Raw genomic sequence first — 10761 nt, 5'->3', positions numbered from 1 at the left:
TTATTTTTAGGGTGTAGATGGAGCAAACTGTAACTTGCACAACTCTCTGTTCAATAAAACGATACTACAAGAAGATAAACCTGGGTTGGTTTTATGTTTCTTCGGTTGTACCATAGCCGCCCTGAACAGTGAGGTCTAAAACTGCGAACGGAACCATGGAACCCCTAATCGTGACAGTAGTGCATTGCCTGTGGTGCATTTTCTCTTCAAATATTTATAATATTTTACAAGAAAAGACAACCTCAAGCTGTTTTCCAATAATATCACATTCATGATTTATAATTCAAACAATGCAGAGCGATCTGATTTATTACACCACATCCACAAACACAGTCCAGCAGGAAGAAGTGAGATTCACCATCATATGATCTCATAAATAATGATAGAAATCCTGAAAAAGAGCTAAATTAAAGACAGCAGAACCAGAGCTTATTAGAAACCGCAGCGTCAGTAAGAGGATCCAAGCTGAAGTGATTAACTCTCTGACTGTCGCTCAGCTGAAGCTTCACGATCTAATGAAATGAATACAGGAACATCACGATGAGCAAACCTTATATTTACATGCTTATCAAATGTTCCTCTGAATAGTGCAAGCACCGTTCACGCCTTCACTTTATCACATTCTCACTCATTTCACATTAAATGCTTCATCATTAAGCAAAATTCAAGTTTTTTTTTAATTAGGAAGTGTCTTTTATAACTGTGTAATTACACATTCATAATCAGGCAACAACCGTGTCATTCAGTGCAATTCATGCCACTACACAAGTGTATCTCAATACCTGTAACAGCATATTCTCCCATATGTGGTTATAAATGGGTAATACGTAGAGGATAACCATGTTTGTGATTTGCTGCTTTTCCTGTATTAACTACTGAAACACACTTACGCAATTAGACAAGTCAAAACCGAGGTGGACACGTGTGTATTTACACAAGCTGAGTAGTTATTACATGGATTGTTCATGTGTAATTACACAGTTATTTCAGACAATTAATATAAAACGGGACCAAACTTTTTACTTTCTACCCATCTTCACATTTCTGAATTGACAGCTGATTTGTACAGCTGAGTAAAAATGTTCACTGTAAAAGTATTCAAAACAATAAACAGCACCATTCAAAAGTTTGGAATCACGTGTCCCACAGTATTTATAATTTTTGTAGTTATCTATTCAAGAATAAATATATTTTTTTATATTTGAATCAACGGTCATTTTTTTTTATTGTGTTTTCAATATTTTAAGCATTTTGGAAGCATCTGGTAATGAATAAACATAAGTAAAATAATCATATAAATGAGATTTCATACCCAAAGTAGTCTTTAATAACTTATATAATGAGGGTTAATATTTGACACAACATACCATAAAAGTTACTCAATATTTTAATCATTTTCCAGCTGAATAAACATACAAATGATGCTTACACTACACCCCATTCCAGATTCCTGATTTCTATTTCAGCCAAAATTGCCAAAATGTAAATAATAATGAAAGCTGTGAAAGCACACAGGACTCTCATTACAGATTCAGGTTATACACTGGCTTTATTTGAAACACTGATTCCAAACTTTGGAGGACACTGTAGACTTTGGATGCTTTGCACTGTAGGTTGTACAAAAAGCTAGCTTTTCTCATGATAGGAAACTATGCATGCTCTTTAAGTAAGTCTGTGTATAACTGCGGTCAGTACTACCAACATGTCCACTTCCATATAAAAAGAGTTTGATGTAGTTTGGATTTATGCAGAATTTCTTTGGGGAAAATCAGGACTAGAAAGAGTTTGAAGTGAGAGGTAATGAGACACCTGCCATCACTCCTGCCATCTCATATCTCTGTAAGAGTGGCTTTATCTGTACAGGAGAATGAAAACATGCCCTTAACTTTAATGTTAATGCTACTATGATAAGACTTTATTCCATAATGATGGACCATTTCATCATGAAACCATCACAGCTGTAAAGAATAGCCATTTTTTCTTAAAGCCAAGTGAAACCTCATGCAAAAGTTTGGGCACCGCAATGACACATTTTATTGATTTGTAAAATAAAGAAAGAGAACAAATCTTGTAAACATTTTCTGCTCATTTTAGACACAATTCTATTTATTTGATCTATTTATGTTTTGCCAGTAATTTGGTAATTGTATGCCAAGCTGAGTTGTTCCTAAGTTATAAAAGTGGGGGGGAAGCTGTATAAAGCAATGGCTGGACGGACACGGATCATGTTCAGAAAATATTCTTTAGGTGCAAATAATATATTTTTTATTATAATTTGTTAAACTGCCTGAGAAACTAGCTGTAATTTGACATCTTCACAACTTGACATTTTCACAAGCACACGTGCCAGCCGGAAACTTTAAGCCATAAGATTTATTTATTTACCAACCACCGGTTGGTAAACAGACTTTAAGAGATTAGGTCAAGTAAGTAAACAATAAAATGCTGTAGAATGTGCAGAAGTGTGTCTCTGTAGAGGATGTGCATTATTCATCCGTTAGAAAATCAAAAATACATATTATTTGACCAGGGGTGCCCAAACTTTTGCATACGACTGTATGAAGGCCTTTCATGACATCTAACGTAAACCTCCAAAACGATCATACAGGCTTGTTTTAACAGGTGTCACTTACAGTAGCGACAACTGACACTGCAGATGTTTGTGTAGGTTCACGCAAGTTGTCATGAAGGGGTCATCGCTGCTGTCACACAAGAACCTTGTATCTCCGTCTCAAGTTTCAATGGAAATCAATGTCAAAATATTTTATTCCAAGTCATTTTGGAGCATCATGAAATCCATTCGTCATGAAATCCGAACACAGTTCAAAGACCAACTACCAGATTCACATTATGTGAATAAAAATGGAGACTCAAGGTTTTCGTGTGACAGCGCTGATATGTAAGAGTGTCCAGTCTTATGAACACCGCTCTTCAGTAAAGAGTTACCCAAGAGTCTGACATGACTGCAACGACATGCCTGCAGAAACAGCAGATGTGGAATAGTTGGGCAACAAATCAATAATTACAGTAGATAACTTCTTCAGAAAGTCCTCATTTAAATCCCTAGTCTGTCAGATCAGCCAGGGGTCAGGAGGCCAGAGCCTCAGGCGGCAGCCTGAATTGGCTCCTGTGCTCTGACGTGGACGCTGGGCAGGCAGAACCAGGCGGGCGGGAGGTCACGGCCAGTGCTGTCGTCCTGGAACTTAATGCTCAGGTAGAAATCGCCGGTGTAGAGGAAGAGCAAGGCACCCACACAGGTGGAGTTCCCCGCTGGGTTCACCTGCAGAGCAGACAGAAACACACATTACAAAGATGGTGGGGTTAAAGTGATGGCGGGTAAAAATTCTTAAAAGGACTGTATCCTGATAAGATTTTGGGTCTCTGGTTATTTTGATTAAAATCTGATCACTGTGTTTGGGGCGAAATATGCAAATTCAATGTTTGCTCGGCAGTTATGACTGGTGTTTTGGTTGTACAGGGAGGGGTTTTGGTTGTGGAATGTGTCTTGGAGAGATCTATGCATTTACACTGATATAACATGTGGCTCAAATGCGTCTTAGACCACCTCTTGAAGAAGTTTTAGTGATCGGATTCGTATCTGGTTTAAATGAGTCTTGGTCGTGTTTACACTCACAGTTTTATGTGGCTTTTCCTTATCCAGATATAATCCTGATCCTCAAGAAGACGCATGAAGTGACCAGGTATGAACGGCTCTAGTACAGCAATTAGCATGGTGCTAACTACCTACCTAAATCATCACACACTCTCCTCAAACCGCGTGAGGGTGTTAATTAATCTCCGTTATTTATAAATATGGACTGAAGTCATCCTGAACCCGGATATTTTCCAATTTAATAGAAACAGCAGGGCAGTGATTTTTGGAGACTTCTTTGCGCTATGCTCTGAGCTCAGCTCTGTAACCTTATGTGGTCTGACCCTTTGTCACAAGTTGCTCTCTGTGGTTCCTAAATGCTTCCACCTTTCAATAATACCACTCACAGTTGATGGTGGAATATCTAGGAGGGAGGAAATTTCCCATACTGGTTTGTTGCAATGATGGGATCCTATTACAGAACCATGCTGGAGTTCAGTGAGCTCTTTAGAACCACCCATTCTTTCACTGGTGTGTGGAAAGGCAGACTGCATGGCTAGGGGCTTGATTTTATACACCTGTGGCCTGAATGAGACTGAACGAAACACCTGAATTCAGTGATTAAAACTGTCCGAATACTTTTGTTAATACAACGTAGCTCTCATGCTATCAACTATTTTCTTCAAAATGAGAAATTCTTGCTAAATGAAAAAAAGGCTGCAATCAATCACAGCTGTCCCTAAACCCTGTCTGATCTTTGATCTGATTGGTCAACACAGTAAAAAAAAAAAAAGCTTAGCTGTGACGCCCACTACACAAAGACAACAGCGGGTTTTACTGTTTTAGCACCCAAAAATTGCAATGACAGTTGAAACTGTAAGTCACATGATTCTAATATCAGTTGGCACGGGTGGGCTCTATGGATGGTCTGATCAGGACACGCATTCTGAAATGCTAAAACCAAAGATGGTCTGAAAAACAGCTCTACGCTGCTCTCCCACAACTGTATGGTGTGGTTGTGATGCCAGATGCACGGTGGATGTCACTGGGATGGCATGGAGATTTCAGCCCTCATTAGGTGGGCCACTGCTTGTCCTGCCCGGCGTCTCCAAACTGCAAACAACAAACCAGCCATAAAAAAATGCTAATGGCTGTTTTGCTAGTGCAGACTACGCTCTGAGATGGAACGGGAGCCAGACCCCCCTGTTCTTGTGGTGAATGATGGAAGAAAAGGAGGGGATGGGGTGGAGGTGGGTGCAATGTTTGTTGGACAGGGAGTTACACTGAGAAGCGAGGTTGTATACGAGGCTTGAGGGCCAGGGACAAGAGTTTAGGGCAGTTTATGGTGCACCCAAAATTTAGCAATGTCATAACTCCACAAAGGAGATTCGGCTAAAAGCAAAGACTGACTTAAATCTCTTCATCCTGCTCGTTTTAATGCTGTTGCTAATCACAACGCATGGAAACCAGTTGAATGGAAACCCAGCTAATGAGAGAAACACATCTCTCCCACTGAATACAACCGGAGATCCAGTGAGCACTGCTGGGCCAGTCTGGTCCATAAAAGAAGTAAAGTAGAACTACAGGCTATTTACATTTCTCATCATATGATGGGTACTTGTTTATAACAAAGTCATCTCTTTTTAAACAACCTAAAACTTACTCTATATTTATTTTTTCGACAGCCTTAAAAGCCATAAAATCTCATCACTCTAGCGCAAATCTAGACGTTCCATTAACAACTTGAAAATGTAGCATATTCATGCCTTCGTGCCCACAGTCAGGAAAATATCACTCATGTTAACTAAGACAAAGGCATCAAACATATCTTTACTGAATAATGAGTGAAGAGGGAAACTGTTTTCTACTTAACGACTCCTTTAACACAGCAAGTAAGAGCTCAGATCCAGTTCTGTCTCCAGGTAGATTCAGCCCATCAAACAGTAGCAAGTGTGACATACAGTCACAGGGTTTCAGAGAGTCTACACAGTTACACTGCTCTAACCACCCATTCAGCTCGTTAAGAGCCTGATTAATCAACTGATGAGTTAAGTGGTGTGACTAAGAGTAAGAACAACAACACTGCTGCCCAGTTCTGCTGGTGAGACCCTCCACGACTGCAGCTGCTAAACCTTACCTTAGACAAAAAGACACAGCAAGCTGTGATTTGACCTCAAATACAGGAACATCAATCAACGTCATAGTTTCCATAAACCTGAGCTGGTTTAAAGGGCCCCTATAACTGAACATTAGCCTCAAAAATGTAAGGTCTACACATCCCCTGTTTTTGTGATGTTTACATAGCTTTGCAAATTTGCAAAGCAGGTTGGATCCACCCATTCACACTGAAATTTAAAGAAAGGGTTTCAGCCCAGACTGCTTTTTGAAGGGGGTGGGCATAAAGACCCCCAGCATTGAGCTGTGGAGCAGTGGAAGAACTGTGTTCTCTGGAATGATGGCTGGTGCTCCATTCAATACTTTTGGCATGAGTTGGTGATGAGGTGGGTGGTGATCATTCAACATCCTGACCTCACTAACATTCTTGTCGCTAAATGCAATCAAATTCTCACAGCAATGCTCCTCCAACATCTTTCAGAAAGCCTTCTTCTCTGGACAGTTGAGACGGTTACTCCAACAAAAGCAGAATAAACTCTTTTTAATCCCCTTGATTTCAGGAGAAACAGTGAATGAGCAGGTGTCCCAATACTTTTGTCCATATAGTGTACGTAAATGAGTTATGTTCTCATTTATAAAGCAGGACAAGCTGAAACACTTCTTATTAAAAAATAGGCGGGGCTAAACCACTGTAGGCCGAATAGGAGGCTGTATGTTAATGAGCTGGCTTCTGTGATATCACAAAAACAGTGAATTCAACCTGATCTGCTTTTGCCGCTTAGTTTTCTTTAAGTATGTGGATTATGTGGACTGATGATTATATAATACACTAATAATGTGATAATAATAATAATAATAATAATAATAATAATAATGAACCATGATATGAGCCCTTTAAAAGGTTTAAATAACCTATACATAATGTAAAGGTCTTAGAGCATATTTGCAATTCCTCAAGTAAGTCTCTTTAAATGATTGGGAGAGGCTCTTTATGTGTCTAATTGCGAAAATTAGACACATAAAGTTCTCTACAGGTTCTCTACAGAACCAAAAGTGCTTCCTGGAGTTTTCCGCTAAATGTTGAACTAAGACTGACCTGATTTCACTATTAAAGACCTGAGACTTCACTCAGACAAGTTAAGTGAATCCCAGCGTGTCTGTATTTTAACTCAGCTCTGGTTTATATAAACACTGAGGGCACAGGTGCATCCCCTTCCCCATGGCTGCTCAGTGTGTGTGTGTGTTACCGTGTCGATGTAGAAGGAGTTGGAGCCGATGAAGGTGACTGCGTCCTGTAGCTCGTAGTTCTGGACTCCGTTCTGATAATCCTGGAATGGGACGACGGTCAGTGAAAATGGACCGACTGTACTCTTACTGCAATTGGTCAGCTTCACCTCCAGTGGCACGGCATCACCGACCTTACAGTCAGCGACCACGTCACAATCACACGCTTTACCATTCACCAGCACATCTGTAGAGAGAGAGAGAGAGAGGGAGAGAGGGGGAGAGGGAGAGAGAGAGAGAGAGAGTTAATTTAATCATTATAAAAACAATAATTTTAAAAGGTTTGTTTTGTTAATATGACGCACTTCATTCATATTGTCCACTACAGATGCTTTGTAGATGCTTATCGACTCAAAACTACATCCTGGTCCTAGACGGTTCTAAATCTTCTCAAAACCTAAGTCTAATTCCAACCCTGGTTCTAAATCTAACCCTAATCTCAACCCCAAATCCAATCTAATCTTTAATTTGTTCCCAAACTTAACCCTGGCCCTAACCTGACCTGGACCTAAAATGTAATTGTAATCCTAATCCAAATCCTGATCCTAAATCTTATCCTAGTCTTAATCCTAAATCGAATTCTAACCCTGTTCCTAAATCTAACGTTAATCTCAACCCAAAATCTAGTTGTAATTCTAATCCCAATCCTAACCCTGGTCCTAAATCAAATTAAAAACCAAGGCCTAATTATAACCCTGATCCTAAATCAACCCTCAACCCAAAGTCCAACCATAAACTTAATCCCAACCCTGGTACTTAATCTAACCCTGACATCAACCCAAAATCTAACTGAATCATAATCTCAATCATAATCCTAACCCTAAGTCCTAAATCAAATCAAAACCCAAACCTAATTCTAACCCTGCTCATAAACCTACCCTCAACCTCAACTCACAATCCAAACCTAATCCTAATCCCAATCTTAACCCTTGCACTAAATCTAATCCTAATCTCAACCCAACCTCCAGTCTTATTCCCAATCCTAATTCTTATCCTGCTACTAAATCAAATTAAAACCTAAGCCTAATTATAACCCTCATCCTAAATCAACCCTCAACTTTAACCTAAAACCCAACCCAAAAATTAATCCTAATCCCAATCCTAAAACTTGGTCCTAAATCTAACTACAACTTTAACTGAAAACTTTGTCTTAATATTAATCCCAATATTAACCCTGGTCCTAAATCTAAAACTTTAACTCTAACTGTACCCTTAAATTAACGTCTACATCTAATCCTGAAACTGTTCCTAAATCTAATCCTGGTTCTAATCCTAATCCTGACCCTGTTGAGAATAAACAGCAGTGTGTTGATGGTTTGAACATCTGTCCATTATTTTGCAATGATTGTATGAGACTAACAGCATCAGCACAACAGGTGACATCCGTGCCAGTAAAGCAGTGCTGTAATAAGTTTAATTAACCTGATTAAACGATAAATATTCAATGAATCTATTAATAATCTGTCTTAAACGGGTTTAACGGTTAACGGCTGTTTATGTAAAACACTTTAGCAACTGAACTGAATCAGAGAGAAAGAGAGGTGTTACCATTGCCCCTAAATTAACCTCATATACCTGTAATTCAGCTCTACCAGAGAGAGAGAGAGAGAGAGAGAGAGAGAGAGAGAGAGACAGAGAGAGAGAGTGGGAGTAAGAGTGAGAGAGTGTGTGTGCTGGAGTGTATACTGATATATCTATACACACTACCTGTCTCTTTACCATTTACTTCATCAAACACACGCACACACACACACACACACACACACACACACACACGTCAGTCTGCCTGTCTGCTCTCCTGCTGAGCGAGCTCATCTGTTGCTCTGTGTCTCTCTCACCCTGCAGACTGATCTGTCACATAAGCCCTGTCCTCAGAGAACAGCCTGCTGGGAAATGAAGTCCCTCAGGGCCTCCGTCAAGGACGCAGAAATGACAGCATGCCCCCTGAGGACTACAATGCTTTCTCTCTCTCTCACACACACCTCCTCTCTCTCCTACAGTCAGAATCAGCTGGCTTTCACAACGAAAGAGAAAAGAGGCACAAGACACGAAACTACAGGCTGTTAAAGGTCAGCCAGCTGCCCGGTGGGCCGAGGATCCAGCCCTGAACCAGGAGAGTAAGTAAGTATGAATATGAGGCTGAAGGCTGCAGAGGGGCAGTGAGGAATGAGGGCCACAGCACTCCACATTCAGATTCCCCTCACTGTTATTCAAAGAGCGCTTTCTATTACAGACGTCCGTGACTGAGGTGAACAATGGACTCCTCCCGTCATCTAAACAAACACTGGGAACTGAGTAGCTGATGTAGAAGCTGTGTAGTAGCTGTGATCATCAAACATCTGTGAAAAGACCTGAAAAGAGCAGAGCAGCGAGACAGCTAGAAGCTTTGTGGGTGAAAAAGAACCCCCAGAGAAGAACTGAAGGACCCTTAGCTGCTACAAAAAAAGGGTGTGTAGGCTGTGATGCTGATCTAGGGGGGATGTTACCAAGTACTGAATATGAAGGGTGCCTAAACTTTTGCTTCAGGTCCTTTTTCTTATGAAACTGAAAAAAATGATTAATATTATACAGGGATACCCAAACTTTTGCATGCCGGTTTGTCAACTGTTTACTAAGGACTCTGCCAGCCTACAGTCATTTGTAAGCATTTCAGTGGTATTTTGGTGGACTACTAATGGCTGTTAGGGTAACCTCTGGCAATTTGAATACTACTCTAATTATTTACTAATGTTTAATTAATTACATTAATTACAGGCCTTAATCACAATGCAGCTTTACAGAAATCTGAACAGTTCAGCATCTTGCTCGGATTTAAAAACCCTGGTTTAAACACTGAGCTGAGAAAGCCCTAAAACTGTGCAGTGCCGAAAACCTCCCATGGACTAGAGGGACTAGGAGGACACCTCAAATAACCAAACTCGACGTAGCACAATCACAATGAGCAGCAGCAGACCTGCAGTATGATATGCTGTTCATAGCGCGCAGCCCTCGTCAACGGGAGAAGCTGAATGAAATCTGTTCAGCATGGTCCTCTGGGGGAGCTCCTGATGGATGGCATCAGTGGCCCAGATTTCCGTGTGAAACAGATTCCTTCAGCGTGTCCAGGCATAAATCACTCCACCTGCCACTTTTACAGGAGGAGCTTCCAGAGAGCTGAAAGCAGTGGATACAGTTCCATAATGTCAGCATGTCCTCGAATGTGTCTCAACTATGAAACGCTGCGGGAGACTCGTGTGGATTAAGAAGGGGATTCTATAGAGGATACATGTTGACAGTACAAGAACACTATAATTACCACTGACTCCGCCTCCCAGCTAAAATCTAGATTTTGATTGGCTCCGGCACTAAGTTTGACTGCATGTTGTCCCCCTCCCCCCCACCACTAAAATTCACGGTTCGAGCTCCAGGCTCTTCATGGCAGGGTTGTGGGTTCGACACCCGGGCTCGGAAAGCTACCACTGCTGGGCCCTTGAGCAAGGCCTCTGACCCTCTCTGCACCCCTGGCGATGGAGTTGGATGCCCACCGCTCTGTGTGAGTGTGTGTGTGTTAACTCCCCCGAGTTCACTAGTGTGTGCGTTCACTACCACAGATGGGTCAAATGCAGAGGACACATTTCGCTGTACACAGTACAGTAACAAGTATTTGCACCTTCACCTTCATTCTGACTGGTTCTGACACCGGATTTGACTACTGTCCCCGCCCTCCAGCTAAAAGAATGATTTTCATTGGCTTTCCCACGACATTTGACTGTGTTGTCCCGCCCCCAGCT

The 10761-nt window shown here is 41.1% G+C and overlaps 1 protein-coding gene across 2 annotated transcripts in view; it reads right to left on the bottom strand.

The window, feature by feature from the left end:
* Positions 1 to 250: 250 nt before the first annotated feature.
* trappc9 (trafficking protein particle complex subunit 9) overlaps positions 251 to 10761 on the bottom strand; it is a 316053-nt gene continuing 305542 nt past the window's right edge. For both annotated transcript variants that reach the window (XM_072674281.1, XM_072674282.1), the window contains 2 exons: positions 6955 to 7178; positions 251 to 3280 (listed from right to left, as the gene is read on the bottom strand). In XM_072674281.1, the coding sequence (XP_072530382.1) occupies positions 3104 to 3280; positions 6955 to 7178 (401 nt within the window). In that variant the 3' untranslated portion in view covers positions 251 to 3103. The remainder of the gene's footprint in view (positions 3281 to 6954; positions 7179 to 10761) is intronic.

The sequence above is a fragment of the Salminus brasiliensis genome, chromosome 2 (genome assembly GCF_030463535.1).
Source record: "Salminus brasiliensis chromosome 2, fSalBra1.hap2, whole genome shotgun sequence".
NCBI lineage: Eukaryota > Metazoa > Chordata > Actinopteri > Characiformes > Bryconidae > Salminus > Salminus brasiliensis.
Note: the sequence above shows the minus strand (reverse complement) of the source record. Positions and strands in the feature narration are given on the sequence as shown.